Below are 22,340 nucleotides of genomic sequence, written 5' to 3'. Positions count from 1 at the left end.
TCTGAAAGACCCCTATCTCACTGGCCTGGAGACACATTGACGACCCGATGGCGACTCCAGTCTCCTGGAGACGAGCCGGCTAGCCAGGGCGTCGCGGTAAAAGCGAACATGTTTAATTTCATTGAAGACCGTTTGGCGACTCCTCGATACGCTCACTATAAAGAAAAAGCTACTTTAATGTCACAAAACTGCACTTGATCGTCGCCAAGATTGTTTGAATGACTGTTTTTTTTTTGGGGGGGGGGGGTGTACAGCAATTGCTCTGAAAATGCGCTTGGTTTACTTTCTGTATCTAATGTCAGAAAAATCCATGAAAACAAGTCAATAGAAAAGACACTGTCTCTGACCATCCCTCCACTCCCACCACTACTCACCATATAGAAAAAGCTTAATGTTGCTTAATGTCAGAAAACTGCGATCAATCGTCACCAAAATCTATGTGGACATCTCTACGTGTGCCCACTTCAACGTCTGAAAATATCAGAACGATCGGCCCAATATTTTGGATTTCATGTCCGATAAAGCGTTTTCCTCTTGATAGATTTTCTATCTCCGCATTTAACAAAAACACACAAAAGCACATAATGTGTTATATATTTATTTAAAGAATAGATACATTGTATATAGACCTATATCAGTGACTTCCAGGTGAATTGGTTGTCACTATGTCTGAAGACGTCTTCCCAGTGAGAGCACAAGCGATATTTTGGTCTCCTGGGTCCCGGAGTCGCTGCGACTGATCATCCACGGCAGTTTCAGTGCCGTCTCCGCCATCATCAGGGACAATGTTTGTACAATCGACATCATCCATCTGCCATGGAAGCCACCAATGATAAGCGCAAATATGCAAAGGGCAGAAGGCAGCGCAAAGAATGACAGTGGTTTCATCGTTTGTGTGCGTTGAGAGATGCAAATGTATCAAGCACAAGGAGGAAATGAGTAAGGCTGCAATTGGTTGAATAGAACAAGGAGAGGGTGAAGAAGGATGCAGAGGAAGTGATAAGTTGAGTAATGCCAGACAGCCTGAATCCTACTCTCAATCAATCACATTTTCCCTTCCTCTCCTTTCATTTTGTCCTATTGATTTCTTGTTTTCGCCACTGTGCTGAAAGCAAAGCTCAGATGACTTCTGTGAGTTTCCAAGGCCTTCATCTCACAGGGAAAAGTGCGCTTGGCTCATTTCTAAATATTTCATTTCTATTTTCATTCAACATTGTGAGGAGAGAACTGTGGGTAAAGGGGAAAGGTCACGAGTCAGAGCTTTGTCCCAATACTGCACTTCAATTTCATTTCAGTGTCATGGGAAGAAACAATAACAAATACTTGAGCTTTTCCTTTATTATGAGCCAACTGAAAGACTTATGGTGTACAAACCAAAATGTTCTCAAAAAGAACAAGCTAATTTGATGCAGAAATTATTATTTTATGGTTTACCTGTACTCAGTTTGTTTTACCCTAATCTCCCTGGGATTAAAGTTTCCTTTTCAGACAAATAGTCATTTTTATATGGCTGAATTGACTTCCGTTCAATATCTGTATCATATAAGTAATATTTAATTATGCCCTGAATTACTGGCTTTAAAACATCTGTGTAAAAACAGGTTTAAATTCATTAATCGATAATTGGATTTTGTTGTTTCCAGGCTTCTATGCCAAAAAAAAAGGTAGAAAAAAGTGGTTTATATAACATTGGTGTTTTAGAATAAACATTGTCTGATTGCATCGAAGATAGCTGGGTTAGGCTCCAGCAGCCCACGAATCTAGTGAGGATAAGCGGTAAAGAAAATGGATGGATGGATGGATGAAACAAAATCATCATTATTTGAATATACAGTATATGCTTTTTGTGACATTTTTGAAACACCGTGATAGACCATTAAGGGCCCGATTTACGAAGCTCCCAAATACTGGGCGCTAATTTGCATGTTCAATCACTCTTAACAGATTGCACAGGCTGTTGGCAACAGCTGTAAAAATGGTGGAGACCCTAAGAGAGGCTTTTGTGCCTTAGGTAGCTGTGATGGTTCTCACCATGAAACATATATGCAGGGGGTAAATAAAGTTTGAATTGATGGAATTGGAAGACAACTATATTACTGAGTTACACATTGCTGTCATCATTTTGGGGAAGCCAGCAACTCCATTAAAAACATTTTGTTTGATTTAACTCGGCCCCAAGTGTGTGGCAGTCGAAAGTACTCGAAGTGCTCATCATGCATAACATTGTATTTGAAACTTGGCACACCCGCAAACACTGCTCTGGGAGAGGCCAATACTAATTGTCACAAGGCGCATCCAACTCAGCGCTTAGATCATTCAGAAGCTCCAAAATTGGACTGCTGAATAGACGGTTTGTCGAGATAATTTTTGTTCGAATTTCATAAATGTTTACACTCGCAAAACAGTCCTCCCCTGCAGCTCTCATTTTGCCTGCGTTACGCTGGCGCCGCTCGGCATGCTGGTTTGCACCTGCTTTTCAGGCACACTATTTAAAGACCTCCTCCTGGAAGCCGTCACCTTATCGTGGTGGAGGGGTTTGTGTGTCCCAAAGATCCTAGGAGCTAAGTTGACAGATTACTGGATGGCTTCGAGGAAATTCTGGTCCACTATCCGGCGTCTCAGGAGGGGGGTGCATGGGAGTTCGTCCACAAAACACATGTAGGCGTCCCTTAGGGAGTCCTGTGGGGGGTTCTTCGGGAGTATGGGGTACCGAACCCCCTGATACGGGCTGTTTGGTCCCTGTACAGCAGGAGTCAGAGTTTGGTCCGCATATCCGGCAGTAAGTCGGACTCGTTTACAGTGAGGTTTGGACTCTGCCAAGGCTGCTCTTTGTCACCAATTCTGTTCATAACCTTTATGGACAGAAAATTTAACGTGCAGCCGAGGCATTTTTGCAGACGATGTGGTTCTGTTGGCTTCATCAAGCCGTGATCTCCAACTCTCACTGGAGCGGTTCGCAGCCGAGTGTGACGCGGCTGGGATGAGAATCAGCACCTCCAAATCTGAGACTGTGTTCGTCAGTCGGAAAAGGGTGGCGTGCCCTCTCCAGGTCGGGGATGACATCCTGCCCCAAGTGGAAGAGTTCAAGTATCTTGGGGTCTTGTTCACGAGTGAGGGAAGAATGGAACGGGAGATCGACAGACGGATCGGTGCAGCGTCCGCAGTGATGTGGACTTTGTATCGGTCCGTTGTGGTAAAGCTCTCAATTTACCGGTCGAGCTATGTTCCTACCCTCACCTATGGTCACGAGCTGTGGGTCGTGACTGAAAGAAGAAGATCCCGGACACAAGCGGCTAAAATGTGTTTCCTCCCCAGGGTGTCCGGGCTCTCCCTTCGAGATAGGGTGAGAAACTCGGTCATCCGGGAGGATCTCAGAGTAGAGCTCCTCCACAACACCCAGAATGAACTGTGCCGCAATTTAGCGCTTTTGACAGATGCAATACTGGTTTCACCCGGTTAGTAGATCAGCTTCCACCTCTGTTTGCATGTACAATCGAGTTTGCACCCCTTTTTTCACATGCAAACCTTGAATAAATCAGACCGTAAGTGAGCTGAACTGCGGTCGACATGGCAATGATGCTCTTCTTATTGTTACAAGCCAACTAAAGCTCTTATTTGAAGGTCAGCTTACTATATAATATTGCTTTAAAATGGTTTTGTACACCTCAGATGTCAAGTGAACCTAGCAAAATCTGAATGTAATCACTGCTGCTGCCTTTTTTATTGGGTGGCTGTGATGAAAGAGAGTGCATTATCATACATTATAGATTGAATGTTTGATGCCGTGGCAGTCCTAACAAACAACCCTTTCCTGACAACCGCTCACAACACTTTTTAATATACATTATAACTTGGCACCAACAGTGCAATCCTCATCAGCAGTTAGGTAACTTTTAAAATGATGTTTACTATTATGCATGCTGGGAATTTTATTGTTCTCGTCCCGACGACACATCGGTCAGACCGTGCTTTTGACATGGTTATTTTATAAAGGAAACAACCAGTCAGACAGTCTATTTGTACCTGCCAGTTCAAGCCACCTGAGGGTTAGAGAGCAGTTCAGCGCAGCGCTGCGTAGCGTAGCGTAGTGGGTGGTACTTGCTGTGGCTGCAAAGGGGAAAGTAAGTCACCCCTGCATGGAGGCAATTAAAAGCTGTCACGGGGTGATGTAATCAGCTGACATCCCCACAGACTTTGACATTGGCTTGTGCGCCACGAAAGATCAATGCCTCGCTTGCCTCGCTCAGGGGCCGCTCCAAGTCTATCTGTGTGTGTGTGTGTGCATTTATGTGTCAGGGGAGATGACAGGTTGTCAGCAATCAGCATGCACCATGAGTACACTTCGGCATATTGCTTGAGTCGGGCCGAAACCACCTGTCATAATTTGGTCAATATTTAGTTGTTGTTGTTTTGTTTTTTTGTTTTTTTTTTGGGGGGGGGGGGAAATCCATGACCATCAGGCCAATCGTGGTGAACTTGTAATAGAAATAATCAGTCATCACTTTCCTTTTTAATGGAAAGTCAGCCCCAAAGATTTCCTGTTTCCTGTTGTGATGCAACAAATCCAAATTGTCACCACGTTGACATTTCTGTCAGTCAGCCACTGTTCCAACATGGCAAATAGAATAAGTTAATAAGTGTGTCTGATTGCATTCGCTTTCTCAGCATTGGGAATAGCAAATCAAATTATGATGCTGAGTGTTGTTTTTCCGCGGCGCACGCTTTGCCTTAAGCTACTGCGCTTTTCAGGATGGGCCTTTTGTCTGCATCTCTATCTTAGTCAGCCTCGTTTGCAGCTGCACGGCGCCGTCGCTTTCCCAGTCTCGTGACGCTCTGCTTCCAAACATCCACCCACGCTTTCTTTTTCTTTACCCTCCTCTCTTAAGCTTCTTCTTGAAGTCATTTTTTAATTGCACTTATGTCATTGTAATCGTGAGCCTATAAATTGGGAAACTTAATCCAATATGCTTCAGTTTGGTACATACAGTATAACTGCAGCTTGTGGTTGGTTCAATGCAAAATCAATGAGAAAGAAATTTCTGCAGTTAATTGGGATTTTCAGTGTTAAATTTAAATTACTGCCAAATCTAAAACATATCCATTTGAATGGGTTTGGTTTGATTCCAAAACTACTTAAGTTCTTTCCATGAAATGTATTGCCAAGCAAGAACCATTTCCATCTGGATTTGGATTCAGAATGTTTAATTCCTCAGTGAGTGAATTGTCAGAAAGTGACCTGGCCATTAACATCACCGTAGGACAAAGGTGTTTGATTGGTAGAGGTCAGCGGTATCCAAAATGGATGGCCGGAAGTAAGACGCATCGCCAACAGCTATCGGTCAGCTTCAGCATCAGAAATCTTTTCATAGCCAGTTTCCTGTTTTGAAACGTGTAAGCAGAGCTGTCAGGAATGTCTGATTGAACAAATGTAATGACGGCTTCCTATGACAGTCAATGATGGTAAAAGGGTTCGCTGGCCTGACCTCCATGCAGGCAGTTTGGGTTCAATGGGCTCTTTGCACATAAGGCTGTGATGTCATATCTGTTGCGGATAATACATTTTACACTCTTTCTGTTTTTGCGCACTTTGCTATTCGTAGTCGAGCACACAGCCGAGTAGGACTCTTATTAAAGATCGATTTTTTTTTTTACCCGAAAAGCACCACAAACAATACCATGAACATTGTTGTGTGCCAATGTGCACATGGTCATCCAAAATCAACGGCGTTTTAAGCCGCCACAGAGTTCCCAGTGATGTTGAACACGCTGATGATTACACGTTTTGTTTTGTCCCAGAACCTGCTTTCCTGGACACCGCAGTGGATGAAAATATTCAAGTAAAAGGAGAAATAGACCACAAAAGAAGGAGATCTGGGAACTAAAAATTACATATGGCTAAACAGATTAAAAATAACACATCAATAGTTTCTATACACAGAACACCATGTCGGATATGTTCATACTTACATTAATACATTATTACCGCATATTCTATCACTAACTGGGATCGTTTGTTCATATTGATAACCTATATGTAACATAAACCATAACGTTAGGACGAATATTGACTTTGCAAAAAGAGGCATACTGTACATTAAAGCCTTTCTATAATTTGCTTAGGAGGACTTACAAAGTGGATGTCTGTGATGGTTCTTTTGGGCGAGTCCTGTAAACTCCGCATGTAGAATAACACAATCTTTGAAAAGTGGAAAAAAATATATATTTGTGCAGAACGCGGGAAATGATGAGCAAAGAGCGCGTTCCCACTCGGGGTGACGTCGGGAATGTGAAGCCCTCTGAGACTCTTTTGCGATTAAGGGCAAAACAAATCAACTTGACTTGACTTCTCCCCACAACCCTGAACGGAATATACTCTTCTTACAGTTTTGAAAATGACGGCCAAATGGATGGGCTTCTCACGATAAGCGAATACTTAAAAAGCAGCGAGCCACTTGTCTGTATTGCTCTTAGTTTTGAACAACGTGTAGCAAGATAAAACAACGTGTCTACAAAGTTCATCGAAGCATTGCATTATTGAACGCTAGTTTGCATTGCGATCAGCTTAATTTAGCTTCCCAATTTTTACCTGCATGCTTACACCTGACTCGGGTCCACCACAAATCCACTCATAATAATAATTCTCTCATCTTTATTATGAACCGTATTTTGTCAATCATCAGTGTTCTGCACTTAGTCTATCACAACAAAGTAAGAGGGATCGAATCTCACTGTGCTCTCCCATGTTCAGTTCATGGGTGAGGTGTCATCCGATGTGCATGTATGCGCATCAAATGGAGAGAGACGAAAGAAAATAAAACAGGTTTTCATTGGTTGCTAAGCTGCACACTCAACAGTTGACAAGGCTGACGTTTGACCGCCGTGGTATAATTAGGCACGAGCCTTACACGCTGCAATGAAAAGAATTCCATTGTAGTTTTCACAAGCATTTACCAATAGTTTTAATGTTACTTGTCTTACTTTGTACACTATATTCTCTCATCTGGCTCTCCTCCCCCCATTTCTCCTCTCACGTGTGGAGCTGTCATTGAGCCCGTCTTTGTTGTGTCACAAGATAAGCGTGACTGATGGCTGCAGGCTCGGCTAGACAGAGCGTGCATATAATTGAGCGAAAGGGACGAATGTAAGCAACGGGGGGCTTTCTGTTCGGCCGTCGCTGATCAACAACAACAACAACAACTGCACAGACTGCCATCTGGCCGCTACCTGGCTGATTCGCTCTTTTCTTCTTTTTCTGTCTTCATTTAAGCTCACGTGGCCTGCTTGCCACTTTACATCGACTGCTCTCTCTCTATATATATATATATATTTATATATATTTCCCTCTCTTTCCATTTGTCTCTCAGCCTCTGTTATCTCAAGCTCTTTAATTAACGTGACGCGTTGTGAAGTGAGATACCAAATAATGTAGACTTTTCCAGTGACATTAAATAAGCCGGCGTGGTTAGTGGACACACACACACACACACACAAACACGAAAGATGTCGGTCTTTTGTAATGTCTACCTTCATTTTGTAGAAGATAACGGGCGCGGTAATTCGAGAAAATATACATGCAAATGACAGTCTATAATCGAAAAAAAAAATTTCAAACAAGCCTTTATTCCGTGAAATTGTTTTTGTAAAATTTGCTTCTGAGAAATAATTTTGGAAACTTGTGAAGCGTTATCACATCAACCTTGTATCAAACATTACTCAAGTGTCATTAAATGATTATTATACTGTAGTATTATTGCATGACGTGAGTACCCAACAATCATTAACAAATTATTACACGTGTGTTCACAACACTCTTTAGTGCTAAAGGAATAATTCTCTCATCTTTATTATTACATTAGTACTGAAGTGGTTTAGTACATTATTAAAGGTGTGTATATCATCAGTTCTATTCATTAGTCGTCACTAATTTTATTAATTGCCTTCATACGGTAGTCACGCAGATGTCATCGCACGACAAAGTTGGAATGCAGGATTGCGCTGGAATCCTCTTTATTGTTGATCTTGTCGGGGTAAAAAAAGCTACAGTGTGTATTCAAAATGTTGCTTTACATTCTTTGGTCCAGTGGGGGAAAAAAATCAATCCAAAGGCAGACAATCCACTGACATGCTGTCGTGGCGAACAGCAAAACACAAATGCATGTCTGTGACCACGCGCCATCACATTTCTGCTGTAGTAGTGCAGTAGTACTACGATCCAGGATGACTCAATCTGTGTAGATGGGGATCTAGGTTATCCCAAAGCAATTGTTTCGGAGCAAACCTAATGGAAAATCCAGTGTGGCTTTAGTAGTTTGTTGCTTAGGCTTGCAATGGATGTCGGGAGATTTAGGCTCCTGCTCTGATCTCTTCCCTGCCCCCTTGCCTCTCGTTTTTTAATCAGAAAGCTTGCAGAGGAGGGGATAGAATTTGGGCCGCTGCTGCTGTTTCTTCAGCCGATGATGACGTTCAGCCGTTTTGGAGACACATTCCCATGCGTGCGTGAAAAACAAGTGCGTCCAGATGATGTCGCATGCAGGTGTGCCGGGAGAGACAACAGATTTGACACCCAGCTGCATGCGCACGCATATTTGCACCATTGTCACACTCAAGTGCAAACACGCAACCGATAATGCCAAAAACAAAGAAGATACTCATGCATACAGATGTACCAATTTATACACGGACTGAGGGGAAAATGTCAAAAGATGCATAAATCGTGATTTTTTTTTTTGTGTGTGCTCACTCTCTCTGACTCTCACTCAATGCTGTCATCTTCTGGAGAGCAACACTCCTCCGTCATGTCGCACTGTGTCATGCGACTTGAGCCGTGAGTTCTGCGACACTCGAGACGTCGCCCGACTCGACCGGTGCCAGACAATCGCAGATTGCGGACGCGCAGACAGACTGACTGAGGGACGATGAGATCGAGAGCGTCACGTGCATAGGTTTAAATATGTGATGCAGAAAAGTGATGGGAACAGCAGCATGCAAGGAGGGGGATTAAAAAAGAGGGACCTGCTTCGAGAATGAGGAACAGTGTGTGCAACACAATCTGTCTCCTTGCCATCATGCAGCCCTCCTGCTCTGCCTCCTCTGTTCCTTTTCATCAATCACATTGTTTCTGCGCCAAATGCTTCGTGTTGTGCTGTTTGTGAAGCAGGTGAACGCGCCGCAGACAAATTGAGGCTTAAATTGCGAGCAAGCGAGATGTCTGAGTGATGTTTTGAAACCGAAAGTTGGAAAGTTGCTTGAGGTTCGGCGGCTATTTTGCAAACACACTTGCACCCACAAACACACACGCGCGCACACACACACACACACACACACACACACACACACAGCCATGCACACACCTCGAGCAATGTAAGGTCCTGATAAAGTGCAAAGAGAAAGGCAGCTGCATAACCGGAGTGTGAGGCCTGGAGGGAATTCACACATATTCCAAAAATGTGCGTGCGCGCGTTTGTTTGTGCGCACTTTATTCAATTCGGGGTTTCAGAAAAGACTGGTAACGAGCGCATTGTCTCTTTGTGTCTGTCCGTTGCAGGTTGTGAGGACTTGTCTCCATCGTCCTGTTGTACAGTGAGGCAGTGAGCTCACGGAGGATACAGCATGCATGTGTCGACATATCCCACGATGCACTCTGCCAGCCCGGGTCTGCTCCTCCTCACTTTCCTCTCCCTGGCCGACGCTGACTGTGAGTGCTCGCGCGTTGGCTCGCGGACGACGCCTGTCAAATTCATATGTATGAATCTGGCCCGAATGAACGCATTTGCTTCTGATTTTGCATCTATGCTATTCAAGTGTGTATTTATCTGTATGTGTTGGCAAGCAGACTTGATGCGAGGCCAGCTGTTTTTGTCCATCCCAGTATTACTTGGCATGGATAGTCAGACCACATATGGCAGATCAGATCATTTTGCCGCTGCTTGTGCGATTGCATCGACGCTGTGCGTTTGGGAGAGATCCGTGACTGTGGAAAATAGGCCTGCTCGCGTACGACCAACATGCACTTTTTGCTCAGGCGACCCAGTTGTTATCTTCATGCATGTTTCCATGTTAAAGTATTAGGATGCGACGTTGACACGCAACCTCAAGTTAACCAAGTTTATCATCTCCCAATACGAAGATTATCCTGAAGTTTGATTGTCTGCACAAGACCACAATATTCTTTCACACATCTTAACTTGCTTGATTCTAGCTGCAGCTGACTTTATGCTCGGGTTTTACAGTCACTTGATTTTCACATTATGTTCAGATTGTGAATTGTCATGAGTTGGATTTCAGAGAAAGGGGCTTGTAGAAAACAAACATTTAATATTCCCCAACACAAGAACTGCTCCATTTTCACTCATGCTCAGAAACATGCTACATTCAAATAATATAAAATGTATGGTATGTTATTTGGACAAACACAACTCATGGGCATGCTCCTGTGGATGGGGAGTTGAAATTCCCCATAATCAGTTCTTGTGATGAAACAGTTTGATTTGGCACGATTAATACAGTTTAAAATCTAAATTATCGGTACTGGCATGTTTAGCGTCTCTGAAAGTAGTAGTTTCTTCTCCCATGCCGCAAGATCAAATACGTGGAGGAAGACCCAACGCGGAAAAAAATGTCATCAGACGATTTTGTCACATCGCGACAAAAAGTGGCTCATGTGCGACAGACTTTTGATTTGGGGAGAGTTCATTCAAGATAATTACCGTGTATGCAGAGAGTGCAGGAAAGAAAAGTTGCTGCAAAGGGGGGAAGATGTTAAAATCTTTTGAGTCATCCGTGATCACCTCCGAAAATTCTACACCAATACATTGCGTACATACAAATATACTACATAGATGGATGGTTAAATATATCGCCGTCATCTTTTCTGTTGTCATTTTAACAACAGTTTGTAGACATGAAAATCGGTCACCATATTAATGATGTGAAATTTCCATCTGGTTTCATCGCTAATCAGTTCTGGGAGGATGTCTGAGCTTCCATTTGCGTGCCTTTCAAATTCATTTTGAAATAAATTGTCATTTTTCCCAGTTAAGAGTAAAAAAAAAAGGTCATTAAACTTTGAAATACTGTTTCAATTCATATTTGGTGAACTTAATTATCATGTAAACGCATATAGAAGTAATTTTCTAACAATATAATTTAAACAGTGACTCATTTAGCGAAGCTTGAAAACGCAAAAGAAACACGGGCACACACTGCACGTACACGGATCAACACCGTTCCCAACATGCATCATTCAGCTGGCAGTTCATCCACTTTGCTGCGCTGCAACGACTGAAAACATCTCAGACTTTGGAAAGTCTCGTCCGAACTCTGCTTCAACAAAGCAATATCAGCGCAGTGTCACAACCAACAATTGTGATACGCCACCAATTCATCGATCTGGTTTATTTCACACATTACATGCGTTAGTGATTGTTGTTTGACTTTTTGGAGCCATATTTTCCTTGAAAGTTTCGGTCAATTCCAAGTCATTTTTTGCTGGTTTCTTTTCTGTCTTAAAGCTGGTGTAAGAAAAAAATACATACACCCTTGATCAAAATTCATATCTTGATGATGAAGCTTCTCTTACCTGTGCAATACATGACTCATCCCCTTACCTTTTAAAAACATCATCACGTAACTATTGAATGTAGCAGACACCATGAAACCTCCACACAAACATTTCTTAAAAGCGTCACATGGCAGTAAGTTTCATTCATACCTAAAAGCATTTCATCAGCGACCTGCCATAAAAGATGGATTGTTTCATCGGAGAGTTTGTTTCTCAAAACTTTGCAAGGAAGCCCCGATAAAGGTGTGCAAAAAGTGGTAGACGCTTTCGCCTCAAGTAGAAGGGTGTAAACTACATGAAGGTAGCTTGAACGCGCCCAATGTCAGGATGAAAATGAAAATCTTTAACGAAGGAATGTGATTAAAGTCCGCTGCTGGTCTTGCTTGTCGGTTCATTACTCTGGCTCCCCATTCTTTACGGTCATATTTGTTTAAAAGAGACTTTCAATGTTTTAAAGGTCCCTGTAATGAGCACTCCTGTATTCTGTGTAGTACAAGCGAAAGCAACTGGAAAAGCAGATGCACCGCTCGAAAACATGCATTGCCTACAGGCGACACTTTGATAGACACGATGTCAGCGTGTCAGGTTGAAGATTAGCTGTGAGGATTCCTCTCTCGTAACATTAGCCATGAAAGGGATTGACTGATTTGGGTTGAGACGGCGGATAAAAAAAAAAAAATATGGAAGGACGGCGTGTGGGATGCTTAAAAGATGTAATAAAAATAGGACGAGAGGTTGGGGTTGGGGATGGGGATGATGGAGAAGACAGTGAGGGAAGAGAGAATTCGATGAGTGAACCTCTGGGAATTATTAATAATAGATTGCATATAGCAAAGCTACATTCTGTTTGCGTAATTATCCCATGGGATAATAGTTCTAGCGAAGTCCATGCATGTTCTGTTGTGTTAAAAAGAAATTGTAGCCTAGCTTTAAGCTTGTGGTGGCATTAGTAGCAATGAAACGCATACGGACACAAACAAACTACATGCTGGAGAAGTGACAATTCGGGGCAAGTGCGTCAGTGCCCCACCGCTTCCAGTAGATGGCACTGGAGTGAAAAGGTTTATCCATCCATCCATTTTCTGAGCCGCTTCTCCTCACTCGGGTCGCGGGCGTGCTGGAGCCTATCCCAGCTGTCATCGGGCAGGAGGCGGGGTACACCCCGAACTGGTTGCCAGCCAATCGCAGGGCACATAGAAACAAACAACCGTTCGCACTCTCAGCCATGCCTACGGGCAATTTAGAGTCTCCAATTCATGCATGTTTTTGGGATGTGGGAGGAAACCGGAGTGCCCGGAGAACACCCACGCAGGCACGGGGAGAACATGCAAACTCCACACAGGCGGGGCCGGGGAATGAACCCTGCACCTCAGAACTGTGAAGCTGACGTGAAAAGGTTTATTTTATAAATATTACTTAATTGTAGCATTGTGGTTCAGTTGTAAAATTGGTACATTAGTATCATTTTCCTATTGCAGTTTTGTGGCAGTTTTTTCCGACCCCTGATCCAATTTGCCTTGGAAACAACATAATGAGCATGACTTGCCTGTGTACTTACAGTACAATTCCATTTTTCTTTTTTATAATGACTCACAAATGACTATTTACTGCCTATGCCCTTTAGTTCATTACCATTGAAAGTTTTAAAAGAGTGTATATCCAAGTATGTAGTCTGTCTAAGTGGTTAGTTAGTGCCTCACCATGTTTCGTTCGATAGAATAAAAAAAAAAATAATAATAATAATAATAAACTGTGCTTGAAGCAGTTTTAGGAGTGCATGGTCACCCAGAGCTCAATAAAAGCACACCCATCAACAAACCCTCTCGTTTTCCTCTCAGCCCTTCTGCCCTTTCGTCCCAAGTGTAAGTTGCCGGGTCGGCTTGAAAAGGTGCAGTCATCCATCAAAACGATGATGGTCCCAGACTTGTTTTGCGAGGGCGAGAGGCGATTCCAGCAGGGCGGGAAGCATTTGCACTTGGTCTTCTCCTTTCTTTTTCCTCTAACCTTCCTCTCATTTGCCCCGACTTTCTCCAGTGATCTTTGCCGGCTTCTTGTCACATCCTCGTAACGTGGTGAGAAAAGAAGGACGCAGGGGTGGGGGTTTCTCTATCTCTTTAGTCTCCCTGCGTGTGACGTGCGATGCCTCCTTTAATATCAACAGCTGGGGCTGTGAGGCTGTGTTGAGAGTTGAGGCATTGACTGTCACTGCTGGGACGCTCGTGTCGGCGCGTTTTGAAATGTTAAACGCTCCCTGGTGAAACGAATGGAAGATAGTATTCGGTATTTCTGTGCAGGATCTTAATCTCTTGCTCACCTTTGCAAGCGCCGTCTCATGTTTGGCACACAGGCTGCGCTCCTGCACGCTCATTGACTGAGGGTGTTAAGATTCAATCAGATGGAAGAGCATCCCGTGCGCATATCGGGAAGTGTCCACATTGTAGCAATGCGCGGGGCATTGCATGTTGGAATGCATCTATAGAATTTGTTTTTCTCTTTTCACATTTCCTGATTTGACTTTCTGCCTTCCACTCGCCACCATTTGGGTTTCTCAGTGTGTTTGCAGGCGCGTGTATGCAAATGACATCTATCTGGTGGATTAAGAGTAATGCCCTGATCCTGTCGCAAACTAGGCCACTGCACCATGTACGCGGAGAGATGCCCTTTGTGAGAAACGCCATCTCTCCGTCTGTCGTTCAGACAAATGGGCGCAATGGACACACGTTGTTATTTCTTCTGTCCCTATTTTGCTCCAACAAACAACCTGTTGTGTTATACCTTAGACTGCCTGGATGGAACTATGACAGAAAAGAGCCCCTAAAAATGTTCCCTTTGGAGTCAGGGCAAAATATTGCCGAATGCTTTAGTGAGCAGACTTGAAAACTAAAAAGTGTGATACGTTCTGGCGAAGCTTTTAAAAGTCTGAAATTCAGTTTATGTGATTCAATACAACAACACTTTAGTCGTCCCTGAGAGAGGATATTAAATTCACACACTGTTATCGAACTCTCCGATTGCACATATCCGAGACGTGTACATGTACTGTATGTACAGAACGTAAATGAGTCACCGAGGTTGGTGCAGCTCTAGCTGTTGGATGGAGTTGATCACTGTCCCCTGCACTTGGCCCCGTTGCAAGTAGTTTCTTATAGTAGCCACACTTTTATTAAGATTCTTACCAAAACTGAATGATGCCTGCACACGAAAGCATACTACAAACGTTTTGGGGGGTTCCATGCAACAATGTCAGTAAAACACTGGATGACAACAGGCCTGAACCAGCCACCTTCTGCTCCCCAAGCTGTCCATTCCCATTGTCTACATGTATCTTACACGTATCTTGTGCGCTATTATTTTTATTCATCATGGACCATACTAGTAGATTTGAGTTGAATAATGAAATACAATTTTCACTCGTAGTGTCTGATTGAGCTGTCAACATTCAATCAAAGTGCCAGAACTCCGTGACGTGGTGGTTGACCGGGAGCTGAAATGTTTTGGGGTCACCTGTCCACACTGACTAAACCATTACCTGGCAAAGCTGAGGAGCCCTGGAGTCAAGCAGCAAATAATAGCTGCTTTGACAGGAATCTCCTGAGGTGGCCTTTGAGTTTGTGACACTGTTATCCCTTGAGCGTTTTGTTCACTGCTCTGATTTACAACACACACAAATAATATTTTGGGGCTGCAGAAGTATGGAGTAGAATGTGGGCGAGTGGTGATTGTAAGAACAGTGGAAATGTTCAGCACAATTCGTTCTGGGACAAAAAACTATTTTTCACATCATAGGCCCGCACTGCCTTTGTTTACATTAAATACATAAATAAATAACAACAACAAAAAAGTTAACAACTGTTCATTATAAAGCACAAAACAGTATAAAAAAAAAACAAGCCTTTATAATGAGAGGACACCATATGTCACACAGGGCTATCAAGTACAGGTTTCTTTTTTTTTTCTTGGAAAGTGAGTCACCTCTCATAACTTTTTCACTTTTTCACATTTATGTCATGCAAGAGTACAAATACGTTCATCGCTTTTCTCAACCTTAACTTTGATACTGCGGTTCACAGTTCTGAGGTTTGAGGTTCAAATCTGCGCTCCAGATTTCCTGTGTGGGTTTTTCCTTCCACATTCCAAAAAACACCGAAGACTCTAATTTGTCCTTCGATGTGAATGTGAGCGTGTTGCACTCTACGTGTGTATGTGTGAAATCTATGACAACGGTCACACTTTAACTTTAGAAACACCATAGTAGAAAAAAAAACGGACTGATTTTACCGATCGATCACATTTTACTCAAGTGACAGCATGTCAATGTAGCCCCATCACACAACGCTCTCCGTCGTGCGTTGTCATGTTTCATGGCATACGATTGAATACGTTTGGAGTAATCCATACATAAACACATGTAGTTGAGATTAGATTGCAATAAGTATCTCGTTACGTGCAAGCGTCCTCTTGGCTCATAGATGAAGACTGTCAGGGTCACGCAGGTCACAGGGTCCTGCCCTCAGGGATTAGATGAAGGATGTGAAACACATGCCCATGTTTGATCAGCGTGTCTGTGATTGATTGAAAATGCCCATTTATGTCACATAAATACTAGTGCTATTTTTGATGCATACAATATATTGAAAAAAAACTACCAAAAAAAAATGTAAAACTCCAAATCTTTAAACAAACAAATGAAAACGTATCCAAATTAGAGTTCTATGAAAATGTTTCACAGTGTTGGCCTTACAATACATAATCCCTCCCAAAACTGTTTTAGTCATATTGCACATAAAAAGAAACTATTTTGAATCCTTATCGAAATAATAATTTTGCAAGCTTGACAACCTCACCTAAAAAGAAGAATTGAATTCGGACATCAACCACTAATGATCTCAAATGAGAACCAAATACACTGCATCATACTAAGATGTATCTAATATTTTAGTCCTCTTGTGTAGCAAAATCCAAAACAGTACAAAAAGCATGATCAACAAGCACAATAATAAACATTTGTTCAATTCCTGACATTGACATTAACAAGGTTTTTAAAACGTCTCTTGTAGTCAATATTAGTAGATCGTGTTGGTCAATATGTTCTTAAGAGATTTACAGTGGTGTTAATAAAGTAACCTTTTTTTCTAGTGTTCAGGGTAGAAAATCAGAATCAGAATCAGAATCAGAATCAGAATCATCTTTATTTGCCAAGTATGTCCAAAACACACAAGGAATTTTTTTTTTTTAGAGCAGTTCGAACGACTAATATTGCAATAGTCCGGTGCAATGACCATTGTGCAAAGGGCGCTGAGACTTCAAGGAGTGTATGCGGTTTAAAGTGACAAGTAGTGCGATCATCTGGGACAATGTCGGTTGTGCAAATGTTACAGATACTTCTGTTGTCACAGTCAAATCGCAGCATGGAGAACATCTGAAGTCATTGTAATGTTTCATTATTAGCATCGTGTAAAAATGGCAGACTGGGCAGAGACAAAAACCATCCATGTTGAGAACATGACCATAAATATTTAAAACGTTTTTCAGCAAAGTTGCTGTGTCTGCTAATGGCTCGTATAGGTGTGCGTTCGGCCATGAGTAACAGGAACTGACTGATGCTCGCTTACGGTTATCTTAACAGGTGCACCATTATGCCGCTTAGCATTAACTTAGCTTAGCTGTGTGTCTGTGTGTGAGTAATGCGCTGTGACCACAAACTCTTCTCTTCTTCTTCATGGGAAGCCAGTAGTGACCCAGTAAAGTTGTGTACCCAGCAGACCAGCCCATGTGTTTCTGCTGACCTGTGGAGTGGAAAAGAAAACCCCATTTGATTAATTCCTCCCCTTGTGTTCTGAACAAATTAACCCTGATTAACTTGGCACTAGCCAGACCCAGGGGCGGTTACGGCGGGTAAGTGGCATGCTAATGAGATGTACATTACTACCAGCAATAACAGGATTGTGTTATTTAGAGTATTGTTAAAGTGATTAGTGTTGCATCAACTGGAAGTTGTACAAACATGCATGCAAGCCAGCAAGTACACGCATAGATGTGAAACTAATCGGTTTTAAAATAAATATTTCTCGTTTAAGTAAAACGCAGCTCAGATTCACTCTCCAACAATATCTTTAATTTGAAATGTATCAAAAATGATTGCAATTTTCCTTGCAGTTACTTGTATGTAAATCCATTTTCACTGCCTAAACATCCTGTTTCGGCAAATGTTTTGAAACACATTTAAGCGCTGCAGGAGGATAATCGTTGTCTCTCCGTGTTTAATGGCTCCAGCAATCCAATTCCACCAATGCGAGCAGCTGATAATTTGCTGTTAATGTGTGGACTTGATGTTAATATGTTCTGCTTCTGGCTACCCTCCCGTCCCCTCTTGAGGCCCACTATCATGGCCACGGCTCGAGCTCCACGTTTGGCCTCGTTCCTCAACTCGTCTGACAAGCCTGACTCACTTCCCATTTGCGGAGTCATCCGCTAACCGCCCACCACCACATGCAGCACAGTGCAGCGGGATCTTCCCTGGCAAGGCTCGTAAATGACTCATTACATGCTTAACGATCGACGAGAACCCACACACGTACAAACACGGGGTGCGGGCACAGATGCTTGGCAAGTTGCACTCGCATCTGAAGCGGCCTTTTCAGAGGGAATCAAAAGATCCAACGCAGAGGCATAACAAGTGCTATTTAAATTCCACTTATAGGAAAACAACTGGGATCTTGTCCAAACATGAGGATGTGCCTGATATCGACCTGATCAGGAAGTTCAATAACCAATTACCCCCCTCATCCTCTGAGGGATGATCCAGTGTTCCACCTGTGAGAAGTAACAACAAGCACACATTCTGGATTATCAACTGTAAATGTTTGGACCCTCCAGCTCCTTCTGATAATGAAAGAAAATGAAATGCTTGACTGTATTCTCTTAAGCCATGGCTCCTAATGTTCAATTTATAGCTTTGTTACAAACCGGATCAGATGCAATGGGTCGATTTTATGCTGCTGGGGCCATTGATCTGATTTGTTCGGATAAGACTCTCTGCTTTATACCCTTTTGAGTCATATCTGCGAAGTGACTTGGGCAAGAAGCCACAAGGCTCAGGGAGCAAATGCATTTAACATTTAGCGGACATTTGGTAAAGATGCACAGCAGTCGCTGAGCACGACTGTTTCAGACAGGAATTCAGTTGAATCAATCTTATATTTTGGAGTAATGTATTGATCGGCTGGCCTTTAGTCGAGTTGTGGTTTCCATGGCTGACTTTTGTGCATCTGGAGTTGGACCTATTCCCTCTTAATGCGCTTTTCACCTCAACCCTGTGATTGACCGACAATCAGACCTTCGTAACTATGTCAAGTGGGGTAGGCTAGAATTAGAATGACCCTGTGGTCTGTCTGGCCCTTCATCCATCAAAGGTCTCCATCCATGTTACTCTGCTCATCCATGTCTGGGTCGAGGGCGCAGCAGTCTAATAAGGGATTCCTAGAGTGAAGTCTGGCCACCTTCTCCAGTTCCTCCGGCAGGAGAAATGGGGCATTGCCAAGAAATAGTCTCTCCGAAGTGTCCTTTGTCTTCCGATTGGACACGCCTGGAACACCACGCATGGCATCGGGGAGGCATTATCATAGCACCAGAGAGGCATCCAGGAGGAATACCACCCACAGAACGCTTCAAGGGACCACGAGGGTCCTCTAAGCACAGGTGGCAAGCACTTTGGGCAAAGTCTGCTACGGTTTCCGAGGAAGAGTATAAAGCTACGACCAGAACGAAAACCACATTGTACCTACCTCAACTGACAGTCTTGTCCCCAGCGCTCACAAATACTGTTGTGTGAACATTTCCAAGAGAGGCTGAGGAGTCTCCCTATAGTTGGAACATTCCCTCTGATTCCCTTCTTTTTACTCATATCCATCCATCCATCCATCCATTTTCCAAGCCGCTTATCCTCACAAGGGTCGCAGGCGTGCTGGAGCCTATCCCAGCTATCTTCGGGCAGGAGGCGGGGTACACCCTGAACTGGTTGCCAGCCAATCGCAGATTTTGACTCATATTTATCTTCATTTTCCATCCTTACTTTTAATTTTGTATTTATATTTTTTTATAAATAATAAATCCGTGCTCTTGTATGTCATGCACCTTGCAGGTTTTGTGCTTCCATCCGCAACTCTCAAGCCGTGGCCCTGCGGATTAAGAAAATGTTTTCCAATGACAGAATCTTTGTACACATTGCCCTTAGCTTAAATTAATCTTGTTCTTGGTCTTTTTGGAAGCGATATGCTGTGGAACCTTTATCGTCGCCGTGCAGTGAGCAGGTTATCTCATGGAGAGTTTATCCAAGTGTTATATTTGTCACAGTTTACTGAATTAAATGAGGGATAAAATAGCGATAAGGGAGGCACAGCCACACCACATCGCGCTCAGCTTTAATGCAGTAGCTTTTCAACAAGTTGTGCAAGTTTTTCATAATCGAGCAATCATGCCCAGCTGTACTACTCACTCACTTTTTTTTATTTCCTCCACTGGCACCTGCAAACCAAGCCAAGAAACTAGATAAATACTTGTTAATCTTTATAAAATATGCAATTTATCGGAAAGGTTACAAGGCTCTGGTATTTTCTAGAGTGATCTGAAATTATTCATTACGCATAGAAGAAAAGCCTTTGCAAATAAGACGTCTTCAAGTGTCCTTCAACCTAACTCCAGTTTGAATGTGATAATAATAATAATAATAATTTCAATAATGCAGAGAATGTCCGTGCAAAGTCATCACTGAATGATTGTTTGGATGGAAAAATAGGTAGAGCACTTGATTGTTCCCATCACAGAGTGCTAACACGGAACCGGTACCTTCCAATGTGACCTTTCATTAAATACTTTAAACATCTTGCCTTGGGATTTTCATTGAAAATCAGTGGGGTTATTCATTGGTCAGAGATTGTGGACAGCGTATTACTTCTTCAGGAGGAATACACCTCTGCTTTATCAGTCGAACCTATTCAACAACCACACCGGCAGCAAAAACAACCGCTTGTTGACCACCCCCGAGGAACACACCCACCGACTCCACACCAAATATTTTAGTCTTTTGGATTAAAGGTGAAACGTCTTCAACAAGCAAGAACAGTCTGGTCGCATTGATTCAACCTTTGTGAATTACCAGGACCTGGACGACTGAGAATCTACACAAACAAAAGTCAAACTCGAATTGTTACAACTACAGTCTGTCCTATGCTACTACTTATATTTGACCTTCTGCTCAATTATGATAGCAAATGACAATCTTTTACCTTGGGATCGAGGTTTATCACACGTCTTTACTTAAATAAGTGGTCCAGTGCAGGAAGCTGACTCTGTAATCCCCGCCATCTGCAGTGTCGATCAGATCTCACTATATGCCGACCTTTATGTAGGCCATCCTCCCTCCAAGCGTCCATTGCGCGCACAAACACACGCACACACGACGAGGGGAAGATTGGCACCGTCTAATTCCATCTAAATCTCTCGCTGCGGTACCACTCAGTAGTTTCCCCCTCATTTCCATCTTGGGTCATACCGAGAAGATAGCTGCTCACTGCGAAACCTCGAACTCCCTCTTTCAAGTTTTGGCTTGTCAGGCCAACTACTCATTTGACATCACTAAAATATTAAATCTGCAGCCCTACCACATGCACTGTTAATTATATCGCTAGGCACGAACGGGCCAAAAATATAGCAACTAAAAGGAAATGAAGAAGATGGCAAACAAAGAGTGGGGTGGAGGGAAGTAAAAGTGGAAGCGTGAATTGAGACAAGAGTAGCGCATACGGTTCCACTCCCCCTCCTCTCATTAAGTCAGTCAGTGTGACAGGAGGACTTACATAACACCCCAGAGATGGAGGGAGGAGAAGAAGAAAGAGTAACGAGGAGGAGGATGAAAGAGGTAGCAGCTGCAGAGCAGGGAAGACATGATGGAGTGACGAAGAAACGCGAGTAAACCGTTAGGAGAAAAGCAACATTTGAGGGGAGACTCAAACATAAGGTCGAGTATTTGAATGGAGAGGAGGTGGGGTGAAGGCTCAAATAAAAAATGAATTGAAAGATTTGCCGTTCCTTTTAGTGTGCCTTGACTGGCTTTACACTTTTCATTTGTTTTGCGGGGGAGAGATTAGCAATAGGATTAAGAGGGCGACTCTACCGCTCCTCATCCTTTCTCTTCTCCCTCGTTCGCTACCTCTCACAGGGGAGCATGTGCATTTGTTCACTCACTCCTGCATGCTGGGAAATTAATGCACAGTTTGTGCGCATGCTGCTGCGGGCTGCAGCTATTTTATTTTTTTTTTGCCCCTCCCGAGTCAATCTGTTGTATCGTTTCAGATGAGTCGGTAAATTTTGAATTAGAGATGGATCCGGCAGTTTCCTTTGGACCAGCAGGATGACTTAATGGCAAACAAATAACTGAGAATGAGAATGTCTATTTTATGTAACGTCTTACGTCATTCTCCATAAGAAAGTAACCTGCTATCTAACATGTGAACAGACTGCCTTAATGTTTGATTTTGATTGACCGACATCCCAAATAACAGCCAATAAATTGCATGCTCACTCTAACAGACGCACACTGTTGGGAGACGTGATCTACTAAGATTGTGACTAATCTTTTTCAACAGGTGTAAGAATGGTGTAGTTCCTGTATTTGAAAGTAGTTTCACCTAGACGCACGGGAAATGCAGAGTTGAAAGTTTTTTCATGGGTAGTAGGGCATGACTCCTTCTTGTGACAGGTCCAAATCCGCCCTTAGATCGTT

The 22,340-nt window shown here is 42.9% G+C and overlaps 1 protein-coding gene across 1 annotated transcript in view; it reads left to right on the top strand.

Moving 5' to 3' along the window:
- The window catches only part of ptprdb (protein tyrosine phosphatase receptor type Db), a 101,111-nt gene that overhangs the window by 20,026 nt on the left and 58,745 nt on the right, over window positions 1–22,340 (top strand). The window contains 1 exon segment of the mRNA XM_061679016.1: window positions 9,545–9,694. Within this exon segment, the coding sequence (XP_061535000.1) occupies window positions 9,610–9,694 (85 nt within the window). The 5' untranslated portion in view covers window positions 9,545–9,609.

This window comes from Phycodurus eques, chromosome 6 (assembly GCF_024500275.1).
Source record: "Phycodurus eques isolate BA_2022a chromosome 6, UOR_Pequ_1.1, whole genome shotgun sequence".
Classification (NCBI taxonomy): Eukaryota; Metazoa; Chordata; class Actinopteri; order Syngnathiformes; family Syngnathidae; genus Phycodurus; species Phycodurus eques.
Note: the sequence above shows the minus strand (reverse complement) of the source record. Positions and strands in the feature narration are given on the sequence as shown.